Source organism: Odontesthes bonariensis, chromosome 17 (genome assembly GCF_027942865.1).
Source record: "Odontesthes bonariensis isolate fOdoBon6 chromosome 17, fOdoBon6.hap1, whole genome shotgun sequence".
Taxonomy (NCBI): domain Eukaryota; kingdom Metazoa; phylum Chordata; class Actinopteri; order Atheriniformes; family Atherinopsidae; genus Odontesthes; species Odontesthes bonariensis.
This window is the reverse complement of record NC_134522.1, coordinates 34,974,232-34,990,408: the sequence shown is the minus strand read 5'-3', so window position 1 is coordinate 34,990,408 and position 16,177 is coordinate 34,974,232. Positions and strand designations below refer to the sequence as shown.

Genomic DNA, 16,177 nt, shown 5'->3' with positions numbered 1-16,177 from the left:
ACACACACACACACACACAAAACTGTGAAAATGAATTATTTTACTTTAATGGCATGATTGGTCAGTTATGAGCCATTAAACCACTGCAGAGAAGGGAAATGCATTGAGATGAAGACATTCAAAGAGCTCCTGTCACAGCTGCAAAACATGATGGAAATGTTGCATTTTTGGTGGTTTTAAAATGATTAACCTAGTACAAAATCCTTATTCCAGTGGTGTTGACAGCCATTAAAACCGTTTCTAAACAACTGCAGGTTCTAAGATCATCAGTTCAAACCATTTAAGTACAAGTTATTGAGAGTTGGAGCCACTTCACCAAGGACTGGAAGTACAAACTGTTACTCTTTAGTTTGGGTGGTCAGGAACAACCCAGAGACCACCAAGCTACAGGCCTGAAAGAACCCCGGTGGAGCTGTGTAGTTAAGTTTGATATTTTATGGGTTCTAGACTGAACTGTGAGGCTGTTAACCAAGAGATGCTCAGCTCCAAAATAAATCCCTTTAAGCTGGAGTGAAGCTTGCAGCTGACCACATACAAACCCTCTGAGGGAAGTTTAGAGGGGACAAAGATGGACTTGTTCAGTGAGGTGGTGGTACCAGAATGCTTGTTTAGTTACAAATGGAACTGGCAAACTAAAGTCACTCTAAACCTGCTTGTAGACGCTGAAGCACGTGGTGAATCAGACTTTGCGTTCTGCGCATGCTCCAGATGTTTTCCCGGGGTCGTGACCCGGAAGTCAAAGGAGACGATATTCCTGTTGTTGTCGCCGTCAGAAAGAAACAAACAACGCGATGGAGAATGCTCCGTTGGGCATCGAGTTTGTGCAACAAGCAGCTCATCACAGACCAAATGTAGAGGAACGTAGCTTCATCTGGCTCTGCGTTCTCCATCTTTCTCCAATGCCTGAGTTTGTTGTTGTTGTTGGTGGTGAAGAGGTCAACAGGAAGTGGCTCTATTAGCAACAGTTGGAATGGGTACAGCGCCACCTATCATACCGGGGTATGACACACTTTGTGCCTCTGATCCCATTCATTCACCGCCATATATCCAAGGAGAATTACCCTTGCTCAAATAAGGAGCAGAACCCAAGTATAGCTATAATGGAATTAATCTCACCATGTAGACCACCATGTAGACCACCATGTAGACCACCATGTAGAGTGATACCAGTACATGAAAAACATGCTGCTCTTTTCTTAGTCATATCTTTATCTTTGCCTGCTGATTCCTCACCATTAATTTGGACTGTTATGTCACATGTCTGAGTGTTTTCTTTTCTTTTTTAATTTAATCTTTATTTTTAAAATACAACATAATTTAAAGGACTGAGTGAAAAAAGAGTGCCAACAACCTGCTTACTGCAGATAAGCTGCAGTTTTAAAAGTCCTCTGTCATGCAGGCTGGAAACGCTCCACACATGCACGACATGACATGGGGGGTGTTTTCTCTGTCAACTGGATGCCACAGTTAGCGTTGATGCAGCTGCAAATAAGTATTTAATAAGAAAATAAGTTTTAGTATCTGAAAAATGGATTTTCCTAAACAACCTTAGGTGGTGGTGCGCAGCTGTGGTCAAATATCAAGTTCTGGTTATATATGCTGGAAAATTGTTGTGCCTATAAAAAGAAAAGTTTAAAGAAACAACTTCAAGAGAATGGGTGTCCGGCCATTAATGGCCAAGATAAATGGATGAGAAGATCCAAGCAGAACTGTATTAATAAGGACGGTTGCATTTCTGCTTTCAGCTCTTATTGACACGCAACCTCAGTCAGGTTCCTTTAAGATAAGAGCATCCTCTACAGAAAAAGCAAAAAGATGGAAAGACACTTAAACAATTGTATTGAAGCGTATGGTTGTTCAGTGTTCAGCACTTTGGTCAGTCCCTGCTGTTTTTAAAGTGCTTTATAAATAAAGTTTCCCCCATATCTAGAAATGCTCAGTAAAACCTTGTCCCTGCACTGATTTAGAGCTCTTCTAATCTTTGGACTGGAATTATTTACCCATTTATCTTTTTACGCTCTTTTTGCCGTGTTCTCTTTCACACAGTAGAGTGAAAAATAAACGCATCCTCTTTATGCATCAGGACAAAAGGAAAAAGAAAATGCTCGGGCTCCAACCAGACGTTAAAACCAGGCTCAACTTAAGTTGTTCACACACTACCTCTACATTTTCTTCAATAAGTAATATCTAATGTGATGCTGTTAATCTGAGGAGGTATTCACTTTATTTTAACACCTTGTTATCATATCTTAATATGTAAAAACTCAACACTCCCTAAAGTGTTAACCTTAGCCAGCAGACTACACTAAATCATCTTACTGTGCCGGATTCGAAGACTGGCAGCGGGAAAAAACAAAGCCAGTGAGCCGACACATGGTGACGCACACACACTTCCTCCTGGAAACAATAACTTATTGTTGAGGGTTTCTACACTGGATCAGGACAAGATGAAAATCCTAGTTTAAGGAGTGCCTCAGGTATACACCAACACACACAGATGGAGGGTCAACCGTCCGGCCATTTCCTCACTGGACAGAGGAAATGTGTTTGGACCCAGGTTAGTTTGGAGCTAAATTTAAATGCCCAGACCAATCTCCGATGTGTCTGGAATCTGACAGCTCAGTGAGTGGGTGTGTGTTTACACGTCATGGTGGGGTGATGGGGGTCACATCCCACATTCAAAGTGCTTTCAGGAAAGCAGTGACAAGAGAGGAATGTTTCATTATGTGCAGTGGCTCTGTTTGCCAAGAAGGGCAAAAGGCCTATTTGTGGTACTTTATGTAATGAAGGTTGCACAGATGACAAGAATACTGGATCAACTGTCAAAAACAGATGATATGGGGTAACCAAAACTAAGGGAGCTTCCTCCATCAGCTACCTGGATGCTCTGAATGCTTCAGAAGTTTTGGACCCATCAGGTACTCCCATTAGAACCCTAGTTGAGGCACAATAGCCAACTGTTGGCTGCCTGCATATATGAATATATGTTTTATATATATATAACAGCTCTTATAGCCTTTCTAAATATTCCAGAGGATGGTCATGGATTTTAAGAACAGGGTCAGTCAGTAGGATTCTTATTTATCCAGCTTCTTAGCTGTTTTCTCTTTAATAAAACAGCAGAAACTGATAATACATTATGTTATCCCAATAGGTTCCAAAATGATATGAATAATATGATCAAATGATTAATGATTAGAATAATTCAATATCAACAAACCTTTACACAGATAATAGTGCAATGCAGCGTATGAACAGACTACAGTCTGTGATAAAAAGTTTATTATCCAGGTTTTGATTAAGTTTAAGCAGATGGGTAGTACTTGGATTTGGTGATAGGCTGGCTGAATTTGAACATCACGATCGCTTCTTGCTGTTTTGTTAGCACGGTTTTAATGAACAAATGGTTTTTTACCTGTTGAGGAAGGAGTTTCCAAACGCATTGAGCTTCCTGAAGGGTTTCTTGGGGTCCACTACCAGAGCATTACCAGGGACAACACCTTCGTTTTCCCCATACATCACGGCAATGAAGCCGTCGGTGGTCGGCTCCGGACCGATGCGCATGCCAGGGAAATCCTGCTCCAACAGGTACCTGAGACAGAAAGAAAAAAACCTCGTCACACAGGTTTCAGGGGAAGTCATTCCACTGAACAACAGTCTCAAAGTGCTTCAGAGTATTTGGGCCTTTTGTATTATTCTGGTGGCCAACACAGAAAGACAATTCAGTCCAGTCCGGGTCATTTTCATGCCATTCTTTTTGGATAAGCCAACTAATAAATCCCAACTATTTCCAATATTTCTATTGGAAATAAATACAGGAAATAAAAGATAAACAAATACAAACATGCTTGTTTGCCTTTCAGGCTTTCCCTGATAGAAGAGGAGAGGAGTGTTAAAAGATAAAGGAAGGCAAAAACTCATTTCTTTAGCTCCGACTTTCATGGATCAACTTTTCAACGCGGTCAGAGAAGAGCTGTGTTAGCACACATTCATTTTTTTCCTCTCCTCTCCACGAACACTGACCTCTGCCAACCTCTCACACACTTCTGCTGGTTAAAGAAAAGTGAGAGAGGAAGGAAAAGAGGGTAGATGGCCTCTAAGAGGGTAGTCTCTGTCCTCTAACATCCTTCCTTTCAGCACAGCACGGACATCAAAGAGCTTCAACAGCTGTTATAATACACATCTTTCTGCCCAGTTGAGTTAGAACCAGTGCTTTGCCAGGTCTACACATCAGGATGATCAGGTATGTTCTGACCAGTGTGTTCACATCAGCAGCAGTTCAACAGCACCGCGGCACCAGGAAGCTACTGGTGGAGCCAACCTCCCTGTACTTTTCTCTGTTTTACATCCATCAGCCATTTTCCTAATGAAGTACTTATTACATGAGATCACCTAAAATGATCTTACACTTTGCTAAAAATTGAACATTTCCAAGTTTTTGCCAGGGCCATAGGTTAGACTGGGTATGATTCTACATCCCTCATTCAGTGGGACTCTATGAATTTGCTAATCTGACCCCACCCACATCTTCGGCCATCAGCAGGTGACACTACCTGCCCCGTGTCCCCTACACTCTGCAGTGTCCCCTACACTCTGCAGTGGCCACTACACTCTGCAGTGTCCCCTACACTCTGCCGTAGGGCTGAACGATATATCGTTATCGTATCTATATCGAGATATGAACATTCAAGAAAGTAATTTCGAAAAAGCAACGATATAAACGATATATTTCCCCCGCGCTCGCCCTGCTTATACAGCTCCGGCAGTCACCATAAACATTACTTTTAAGATTGTGCTTGAACGCACCCCACCGCCAGCCAACCACAAAGCTTATTTCACGCTTGCTGTGGATCGACAGCTGAAGCCAACCAATGACAAACATAGGAGGGTGGGAGTGAGGGAGAAGTAGACTGAGACGCACACAGCCACACACATTCACGGGGAATTCACGGCGAAATCAAAACAAAAGAAACGAAAGAAAAGTGACATGAGCGCGGAAGATAATTCGGCCGGTGGCAGTGCAGAATCTAATTTTGTGCCAAAACATAAATTATCCTCCATTATTTGGAGGTATTTTGGATTTAGAAAGGATGATGTCGACCAGAGCGAGGTGTTGTGCAGGTCGTGCTTGGCGAAAATTAATCAATAAAACTGCACTCTTTTGTTTTATGTTTTTATTTTTCTGAAAAATGCTTGGTTTTCACCGAACCCGTAGTCATATCGTATCGTATCGATATCGAGATATCTGGCATGAATATCGAGATATGAAATTTTGTCCATATCGTTCAGCCCTACTCTGCAGTGTCCCCTACACTCTGCAGTGTCCACTATAGTGCTGGGCGGTATACCGGTTCACACCGAATACCGGTTTATAATTTCGTTATGATATGAATTTTTAATATACCGCCATACCGGTGTATTTGATTACACAACGGGGGGAACGCTGTGTCGCGCGACATTGTTTGAGACGGGACCCTTTTCAGTGTTGCGCTTCTAAACACGCATGTTTACTGTCTATGGGTGCGAGGTGGTAATAAGCACTTGCGTTACGCGAAGGTGAAGGTGGATAGGATAGACATGGAAAGTTCCGAAATCGAAGCTGCAGAACTAGTAGAACATGCTGACACAGAAGAACTTGTGCCAAAAAAAGGAGCCGTGTCTGTAGTTTGGAAGTTTTTTGGTTTAAAAAAATCCGACGTCGATCAAACAACCATTTTATGCAAGTGTTGTCGGGCTACAGTTGTCGCTGGAGGTGGCAACACGAGCAATTTGCTCCATCACCTTAGCCGTAAGCATGTCTTAAGCCCAATTCGCACGGGATAAGTATTACCTATGGATCACTGGTAATTCGCAACTACCCCCGCACCGCATTTTTTGTGGCGCATTCGGACGGGACAAGCAAAAGTCTGTAATTTACTGAAATCACAGACATCATGAGCGGATATTCCGTAATTGTCGTAACTTCCTGTTTTGCCCCATTGTACCTGGTTGTGCACATAGGTTGAACACACAGGTGTGCGTTCAGACGGGACTTAAATTACCACAGGACATCTGTGTTTCGCCGAAATACAGTAGGTAATTCGCGGCGGAATTATTACCCCACAAATCACGGACATGGCGCATTCGCACAGGACTAAGAACTCAGACATTCTCCGCAATTATTACGAATTACGGGGGGTCCATAGGTAATACTTATCCCGTGCGAATTGGGCTTTAGAATATCAAGAATGCATGAAGTTAAGGTCAGCACCCGCCACATCAGCAGGTAACGCGGGGAAAGCAAAAGAAAAGTCGAGCCAAATGTCACTTCAAGACGCGTTTGCTAGAGGGACTGCCTACGACCTCATATTGATGCAAAAATTTAATTATTGCAAGTTGCACTACTTTTTTGTATTGATTTTCATAAAAGATGTTTGAAATTTGCACAGTAAAAGTTCTGTATTTTGACTGCAATTGTGTTTGCATTCCGATTCCTCACTTCATTAGAATCATGAGTAGCGGGTCAATGGAGTAGGACGTGGGTGGTGGTAGCTCCTGCCAATTTCGTTTAAAATTATTATTCAACTGTGCTTATCCTTGTAAACCAAGTTTTAGTTATCTACTTTTTTGCTGTCCGGTCCTGTGTATATATTTTTACACCTCCTGGCAATGTCAGGAAGAGGAAGATCTTGTACTATTCAGACGCAGCTAAAGTCATGCTCACAGACCGCGGCCTCTTCGTCTCCAGAACCATGTGTCGTAACTGCCCCGACTCAGATGAACCCGGACGCCGACACCCTAAAGCTCGAACTACTGTCGACTTTGAAGGAAGATATCGCCGGCATTATTAAGAAGGAGCTTCAAGAGGTTCTAGGAGATGTGTTGTCATCCATTAAAACTGAGATACAAGCCGTGAAGACGCAGCTAGCAAGTGACTATGCTGCTACTGATGCTAAGTTGGTCAAGCTAACGGCTACGGTGGTGGTATAGTGGCGCAAGTCGTTGCGCCAGTAGTTGCAATTTTCTCCGTCACAGAGGAGGCGCTGCTACGTTAAGGTTACCGCTACTCTACAACCAGGAAAGTGGAGAAGAAAACAATGCCGCTGTCAAGAGCAAGAATACTGTAATTAATGATACTGCTGCAGTTTTCGGATCATTTTAATTTTTTAATTCAGTTAATAGAGGTGAAGGTCTGAAGCCCCCGGCATCAACAGAGTCTCTGCCCTCTTCTTTGCCTTCACGTATCTGTCCCGTAGCTTCTTCCACACATTCTTACAGAACTCTCCCTCTTTCCCCAAAGTTCTGCCAATCTCTGTGCATCAGTTTTGGGAGTTTACGTGCTCCCTGTGCTGTTTCACTGCAGTTTCGTACAGCTGTCTGTACAAACGCATCTCCTGACTGAGCCTGGTCTCACATCGGTCCATCCGGTTCGTTGTGCTCGGCGCCGCCAAGTTACAAAAATCGACTGGTGCGCGACAACGCGCTGCGCCGTCTTTTCAAGGGAAGCGCCATGCCTGAAACGTCATTTTGACGTCACGTGCGACACCGCCGTGACAGACGCGGCAACCATGCTAGCGCCTTTAGAGTCAAGATCGCGCCGCAACAATATCAGGATCATCGGCGTGGAGGAGGGTGCAGGCTCCTGCTCACCTACTGCTGTGGCTGCGTTACTGAGGGAAGCGTTCGGGCTGGAAAAGGAACCGCTGGTGGACCGGTCTCATCGTTCTCTTCAACCCAAACCCAAACCAGGCGAACGACCTCGAGTGATTGTGTGCAGGCTTCATTACTACAGTGACTGTCTGGACATTTTACGTCGTGCGAGGGAGCGCCAGCGGATTAAAGTCGGAGCCGGGACTATATCAATCTTCCCGGATCACACTGCTAAGGTTGCCCGGGCTCGTGCAGCCTTCAATGAGGTAAAGCGGCTACTTCGTGGTGTCGAAGGGATCAGGTATGGACTTTTCTACCCAGCGCAGCTGCGCATTACTTACAATGGAGTTGTAAAAGAGTTTACGGCAGCCGAGGATGCAAAGCAATATGTTCAGACTTTGATCTCTGAGTGAACCCTGTGCTTGGGTGAATATAGCGTTCTTAATATTCATTCAGACTTGATGTCTACTTACATCACGTAGATATTAAAGATATGTTTACATGCCGCTCAGTTTAGAAATTGGTAATGCTCCTGAGCATCTATATTGATATTTATCGTTGTGTAGTTTTTTTTTCTCCATTATATAGGGACTTTGCGGTTCTCAATCTTGTTGCAATATAATAAAAATAATCTTAAAGTAGCATAATAATGCACATACTATTATTCTGATTTGGAGGTTGGGGGGGGGTTATTAGCCGGTTTTTGTTAAATACACTTCTGTATCTGTTCGCTCTGCTTTATCTCCGAGTTCACGTTTTACTGTGAATAACTGCTGTGTATAGCTCTGCTGTCTCCATTGTTTTGTTTGTATGGAGACTTTGGGTGTTGTTTCGTTATGGGTTTACTTTTGGGTATGGGTTGGGGGGAGGTCCATCTCGGCTCTTTATGGTTGTTCTTATTTTCATTTTCTTAAATGGTTAATACCACTGTAGACCCCACTATGACAGGACCAGGCACCTCTCTTCGTTTCATTAGCTGGAATATCAGGGGGATGGGCCACCCTGTTAAAAGATCAAAAGTTTTTTCCCACCTCAAGCGGTTAAAACCCTCGGTGGTGTTTTTACAAGAGACTCATCTTCGCATCAAGGATCACGATAGGTTACGTTGCTCTTGGATGAATCAAGTTTTCCATTCAGATTTTAATTCTAAATCAAGAGGGGTAGCCATTTTGATTAATAAAACAGTACAATTCACGCCCACTGATGTCATAGCTGATAAATATGGCAGATATGTAATAGTTGCTGGAATATTAATGCAGAAAAAGGTTCTTCTGGTGAATATATACGCTCCAAACTTTGATGATGCTGAGTTCGCAAATAGGTTATTGAGCAGACTCCCATTCTTGGATTCTCATTTGCTAATTTTAGGGGGTGACTTAAATTGTGTCATAGATCCAGAGTTAGACCGATCGAATCCCCGGAATTCAACTAAATCTTTAATGGCCCAAGCATTCTCTGACTTCATGAGGCAGAGTGGTCTTATTGATCCTTGGAGATCCCGAAACCCAACCAGTAAAAAAATGTCTTTCTTTTCTAAAGTGCATCCCTCTTATTCCAGAATTGATTATTTTTTTATCGACCAGGCTCTCAATCCATGTGTAGTTTTCTCTGATTATTTGACTATAATGATATCAGACCATGCTCCGTTGTTGTTAGATATTCAGATAACTTCCTACAAACGTAGCCGACCTTTGTGGCGGTTTAATTCTCTCTTACTGGCAGATGAGGAATTTTGTGACTTTATTTCTAATGCCATTGATGAGTTTCTGGTGTTTAATAAGAATGACTCCACTTCTCATTCGTTGTTATGGGAGACACTTAAGGCCTATCTCAGAGGACAAATAATTTACTATACATCTCGTTCTAATAAAATACATAACTCAAGGCTTACTGAATTGGCAACAACCTTTGCTAAGCTTGATCAAAAATATGCCATAAGTCCCTCACCAGAATTATTTAAAGAGCGTATGGGTATTCAATCAGAGATTGATTTAATTTCTACCAAAGAAGCTGAACGCTTACTTTTACATAGTAAAGGTTCATATTATGAATACGGCGACAAAGCTGGTCGTTTATTGGCACATCAGTTACGGCGTCAGGTCAACTCTCGTATAATACCTTGTATTCAAAATACCCAACGGGTAGTTACGACGGACCCCACCGAAATTAATGACAGTTTTAAATTATTTTATTCTTCTTTATATTCATCAGAATTTCCCACAGACAATGATAAAATGGAAGAATTTCTTCAAAGTCTTTTCATTCCTACTATTGATATGGATACGGTCAGAAGCATGGATTCTTCACTCAGTCTTGTGCAAGTGATAAATTCAATAAAAGCGCTGCAGTCTAACAAAGCTCCTGGCCCTGATGGGTTTCCCATCGAATTCTATAAAAAGTTTATAGTAAAATTGGCACCACTATTATTGGCCATGTTTAACGAATCTTTAGAATGTAAGACTTTACCTCCAACATTGACACAGGCTACTATAGTTTTACTTCACAAAAAGGACAAGGACCCGACTTCATGTGGTTCTTACAGACCGCTGTCCTTGTTAAATGCAGATGCAAAGGTGCTAGCCAAGTTGGTTGCTATTCGTTTGGAGAAAGCCCTCCCCTTGGTTATATCTGAGGAGCAAAATGGCTTTGTCAAGTTATTATTATCAGTTATTCTTTAATACGTGCACCCTCTTTAATATAATCTATTCAAAGCATTCTTCTGATATACCCGAAATGGTCATTTCCCTTGACGCTGAAAAAGCATTTGATAGGGTGGAGTGGGATGACCTGTTTGCGGTTTTGAAGAAGTTTGGTTTCGGTGATCCATTCGTTTCCTGGATTCGTCTCCTCTATGCATCTCCCAAAGCCAGTGTCCATACTAATGATATATACTCAGATTATTTCTCTCTTGGGCGGGGAACACGTCAAGGCTGCCCGTTGTCGCCTTTGCTTTTCACCATTGCAATTGAGCCTTTGTCTATCGCCTTGCGCGCTTCCCCCTCATTTACAGGGATTTCTCGAAATGGGACAGAGTATAAATTGTCCTTATATGCGGACGACCTGTTGTTATATGCATCTAAGCCCGCTACTTCTGTCCCCACTGTCTTGCATATCTTAAACAACTTCAGCTCCTTTTCAGGCTACAAATTGAATTTGGAAAAGAGTGAATGCTTTCCTACAAACACTATTGCTTGCGGTCTTCAACATTCAGACTTTCCATTCAAACTCAGTCTCACAGGATTTAAATACCTTGGTATAAATGTGACGCGTTCTTTATCTGGCCTTGCTTCTGCTAACTTTTCGCCTCTTGTTACAAAAACTACATCTGATTTCCAGAGTTGGCGCAATCTTCCTCTCTGCCTTTTGGGTCGGATCAATGTTGTCAAGATGAATATCTTACCTAAATTCCTTTTTTTATTTCAGTCTATTCCTCTTTTTATGCCAAAAGTCTTTTTTGATTCCTTGGATAGGTTGATCAGTGGCTTTATTTGGAAAGGGAAACCTCCTCGGGTCCGCAAAACATTATTGCAAAGATGTAGACTCAGTGGTGGACTTGCTTTGCCTGATTTTCAAGCCTATTATTGGGCTGCTCACATACAAAAAATTAGTTATTGGTTTAAATCGTCCACTCCACCTTGGTGCAAGTTGGAGTTATCTTCGTGTACTACTGGGTCTTCATTATCTGCTCTAATTTTTTCTTCACTACCTGTAAGACCCTCTTTATATACCAAGAATCAAGTTCTTCTTAACACACTGAAAATCTGGTTTCAATTTAGAAGGCGCTTTGAGTTTTTTGATGCCTCATCTTCAAGCCCCTTGACGAATAATCATTTGTTTCCTCCGTCTCTTTCTGACCCTACATTTTCAGTTTGGTATGATAGGGGTTTAAAACAATAAAAAACCTATATACATCAGGAGTATTTGATAGCTTTGCAAATTTATCTTCCAAATACAGTCTACCTAGTACGGATTTGTTTCGTTACTTACAAATTCGGAATTTTGCCTCTAAATGTTTTCCAAATTTTCCTTCTGTACCCCCTGAACAGCCCTGGGAAAAGATGATTGCATGTAATCCACCTCAGAAAGGTATGATTTCAAAGATTTATAGTCTTATTTTAGATCTAAGGGTCGATTCTAATGTCAAAATTAGAGATGCATGGGACAATGAGTTGGAAATCCAGCTGACCGAAGATCTTTGGGATGACGCTATGGACAGAATTCGATCTTCCTCGTCTTGTGCTCGTCTTAGTTTGATTCAATTCAAAGTTGTACATAGGATTCATTTCTCTAAATCTAGACTCTCTCAGATTTACCCTGATGTTTTGGATATATGTGAAAATGCAAAGGCTCCCCTTGTAATCTTGGCCACATGTTCTTTCTTTGTCCCAAATTACATCTTCTGTTCTGAAAGTAAATTTGCAACGTTGTCCTCTTGTTGCTATATTTGGTATCCTCAGCCCTACTTTGGTGCTAAGTTTTGATCAAAGGGAAATTGTTGCTTTTACATCTTTATTGGCTAGGCGTATTTTACTGTTACACTGGAAGTCTGATAAATGTCCCTCGATATCTCTTTGGGTTAAAGACATGTTGTTCTTTTTGAAGCTTGAGAAAATCAAGTACACTCTCCGAGGGACTACACAGAAGTTTTACCAAAAATGGCAATGTTTTCTTTCCTATTTTGGAAACTTGGAGGTTCTGCCCAACTGAAGGTGCCTGCTGCTGTATCTGGATTTGAGTATCAATATGGGTAGCCATATTTGAAGAATTACGGTATATATTTATGTATTTTCTTTTTCATCAGGTCGACTTTGAGCTGGAACGGGAGTTATTTTGTATAGTTATATTGCTTAATTTTCCTTTTCTGTTGGGGGAAAATATAAAAAGAGGGCTGAAACTGTTGGATTGTAATTTTCATTTTTTGGGCAATGTTTTGTCACTATTGTACTCACTGTGTTGACTGACATATGTCCATAGTGGGATGTGTCGTATATATGTATACATATTGTTTTTTCTGTTCCATTCTTCAGCTCTAATAAAAACAATTAAAAAAAAAAAAAAGAATCATGAGTAGCACTTCTTTGTAAACAGCATCATTTTGTGGGGCGTTATTCTATGAAGGTAAAATAGACCATCCTAAATTAATCTACTGCAGTAATTCTGTTCTCAATCTGTAGAAAATGCTGTGAACACCTAATTATGCATGAAAAAAAAAATACAGTGATATACCGTGAAACCGTGATACCGTGAAAAAATACCGTGATATGTATTTTTGGTCATACCACAGCCATTATAACGAACAGCCTTGCCATTCTCTATTAAGCCCCATTGTACCGGCTTTTTGGCTGCAGTTCCACCAGAATTCCACTGGGGGCGTCGGTGGAGACCAGAATGAATGGGGCCCAATGGAGCTAGATGCTACAAATGGTCAGTTTCACCTAAGTCTCCTCAAGAGCGCTCAGATTTGAATGTAGTTTCTGAGAGCTCAACATGGGTTTCAAGTCAAAAATCTACTGAACGAGTACATATATCCCTTTGATTTCTTACAGGTTGGCTTCTTGTTGTCCACCACGCGCTAGCATTGTGCTAATGACAGCGCTCGACCAGAATTACGACCAGAGGCACCGCTTGACGGCTGGCTCCATACCAAGCGACAACAGAATTAAGATGGACTTTTTCCGCTTATGTTACCACAGCCTAAGAATCTGTGATGTTACCACACATTCTCTCTTACTACAGCTCTTCCTTGAAAACGCTGCTGCCTTTGAGACCAACAACAAGCAGGATTGTTGCCGTAAAGCGGCATCTCCGGTCGTAAGCTATGTATGACGTCATATACACTTCAAATCCTTTTTTTAAGCAAATGAGTGGCTCTAAAAATCTAAAACTCAGCCATGGGTATTTTCTAAACATCCTCTTTCGAAAACAACATTCAAATTAATAGAGAAAAAATTATATCTTGAGATAAGGGCACGAAAGGGCGTATAGCTCCATAGGACTCCATTCATTCTGGTCTCCAAAATTGAGCGCCCCACGTGGAAAAAGGGTGGAACTGCAACCAAAATCGGCTCGTTGGAAACCGGAAATGCACCGTGAGTGGCGTATCTGTAGTATTATAGAATCTGTGGTCATACCGCCCAGCACTAGTCCCCTACACTCTGCAGTGTCCACTACACACTGCAGTGTCCCCTACACTCTGCAGTGTCCACTACACTCTGCAGTGTCCACTACACTCTGCAGTGTCCACTCCACTCTGCAGTGTCCCCTACACTCTGCAGTGTCCACTCCACTCTGCAGTGTCCCCTACACTCTGCAGTGTCCACTCCACTCTGCAGTGTCCCCTACACTCTGCAGTGTCCACTCCACTCTGCAGTGTCCACTACACTCTGCAGTGTCCACTCCACTCTGCAGTGTCCCCTACACTCTGCAGTGTCCCCTACACTCTGCAGTGTCCCCTACACTCTGCAGTGTCCACTACACTCTGCAGTGTCCCCTACACTCTGCAGTGTCCACTACACTCTGCAGTGTCCACTCCACTCTGCAGTGTCCACTCCACTCTGCAGTGTCCCCTACACTCTGCAGTGTCCACTACACTCTGCAGTGTCCACTACACTCTGCAGTGTCCCCTACACTCTGCAGTGTCCACTCCACTCTGCAGTGTCCCCTACACTCTGCAGTGTCCACTCCACTCTGCAGTGTCCACTCCACACTGCAGTGTCCCCTACACTCTGCAGTGTCCACTACACTCTGCAGTGTCCCCTACACTCTGCAGTGTCCCCTACACTCTGCAGTGTCCACTACACTCTGCAGTGTCCCCTACACTCTGCAGTGTCCCCTACACTCTGCAGTGTCCACTACACTCTGCAGTGTCCCCTACACTCTGCAGTGTCCCCTACACTCTGCAGTGTCCACTACACTCTGCAGTGTCCCCTACACTCTGCAGTGTCCACTCCACTCTGCAGTGTCCACTCCACTCTGCAGTGTCCCCTACACTCTGCAGTGTCCCCTACACTCTGCAGTGTCCCCTACACTCTGCAGTGTCCACTCCACTCTGCAGTGTCCCCTACACTCTGCAGTGTCCACTACACTCTGCAGTGTCCACTACACTCTGCAGTGTCCACTCCACACTGCAGTGTCCCCTACACTCTGCAGTGTCCCCTACACTCTGCAGTGTCCCCTACATTCTGCAGTGTCCCCTACACTCTGCAGTGTCCACTACACTCTGCAGTGTCCCCTACACTCTGCAGTGTCCACTACACTCTGCAGTGTCCCCTACACTCTGCAGTGTCCCCTACACTCTGCAGTGTCCACTACACTCTGCAGTGTCCACTACACTCTGCAGTGTCCCCTACACTCTGCAGTGTCCCCTACACTCTGCAGTGTCCACTACACTCTGCAGTGTCCACTACACTCTGCAGTGTCCACTCCACACTGCAGTGTCCCCTACAAACTGAAATGGAACTAATTCAGTCATACATCTTTGAACCAAACATTCGCAGCTTGTAATTGGGATTTTCTGACCCGCTGGAAGTGTCTGGTGAACCAAACATGCTCCTTATGCATCTTAAACATGAAATGATTTGTGTCTTTTTCTGCCCCAGATGCAGAACTTTGGTAAAGTAGAAACTGCTGCATTCAAGTGCTGTCCAATATGTGGGTCCTCTATATGCTGAACAAGTGGGCAATTCGAACACAAGACAGAAAAAGCAGAAAAAGAGAATAAGCAGAAGAATTGACAGTGTAGTTTCTGGCAAAATGTTCAAATTATTCAAAGCATTCCTTAGGGCAGGGTGGGCCTCAGCAGTTTCCCCCTTTTTCACACACAGACACCCAAAAGCTTGTGCAGCTATAGCTATTAGGACATTGCATGGACTTCCATTTGGTGTGGATTGCCCAACCCAAAGCCTGAGCTTGAGGCAATAATGATTCAGACTAACCTTAATCAGGACCCAGAAATGACACCCTGCCTCATCAGGACTTTGCTCTGGTCCCCATGAAGACCACTGATCCTGACGAGGTCAGTGATTATGGCACAGCAGATTCTCATGACGTTAGAAATAACAAGAACACACATACATACTACACAGAGCCAAAGTTTTCCTGCATCTTGTGCTGATGAAAACGTACAGCAGGTCAGATCTGCTCCTTCTGTTTGCTGCCAAAACGCTCGAACGTTTGGATTTAACGTCTGCACACACCCACACGCTCTCCGTCCGTAGATGTGAGAGTCTGGAGCTGTTCTTAGCCGCTCTGAACATGTGAGCCACTTCTACATGTGACCTTGCATACCTGGACCTGGCAGCAGATTAGTCCTCACTTTATTGAGCTTAACTTTAATACTGACATGGTTTTGAAACATGAGTTCTGATCAGTTGAAGACTCACATCCTCACATGAAGGACCTTTCATAATGACAGTGGAGCCCATGGGCAGATCTTTGTTTGGTGTAAAGACCGTTTCCACTGAAGATGAATTTATAGAATAGAAACATCAGCTTTGTACCAACTTAAAACTACACAGGAGCAGTTTGTGAATCTTAAAACTATGAGCTT

General features: G+C 43.0%; 1 protein-coding gene across 1 annotated transcript in view; it reads right to left on the bottom strand.

The window, feature by feature from the left end:
• The window catches only part of ehd4 (EH-domain containing 4), a 45,370-nt gene that overhangs the window by 24,719 nt on the left and 4,474 nt on the right, over positions 1-16,177 (bottom strand). The window contains exon 2 of the mRNA XM_075448323.1: positions 3,416-3,592. Coding sequence (XP_075304438.1) covers positions 3,416-3,592 — 177 coding nt within the window. The remainder of the gene's footprint in view (positions 1-3,415; positions 3,593-16,177) is intronic.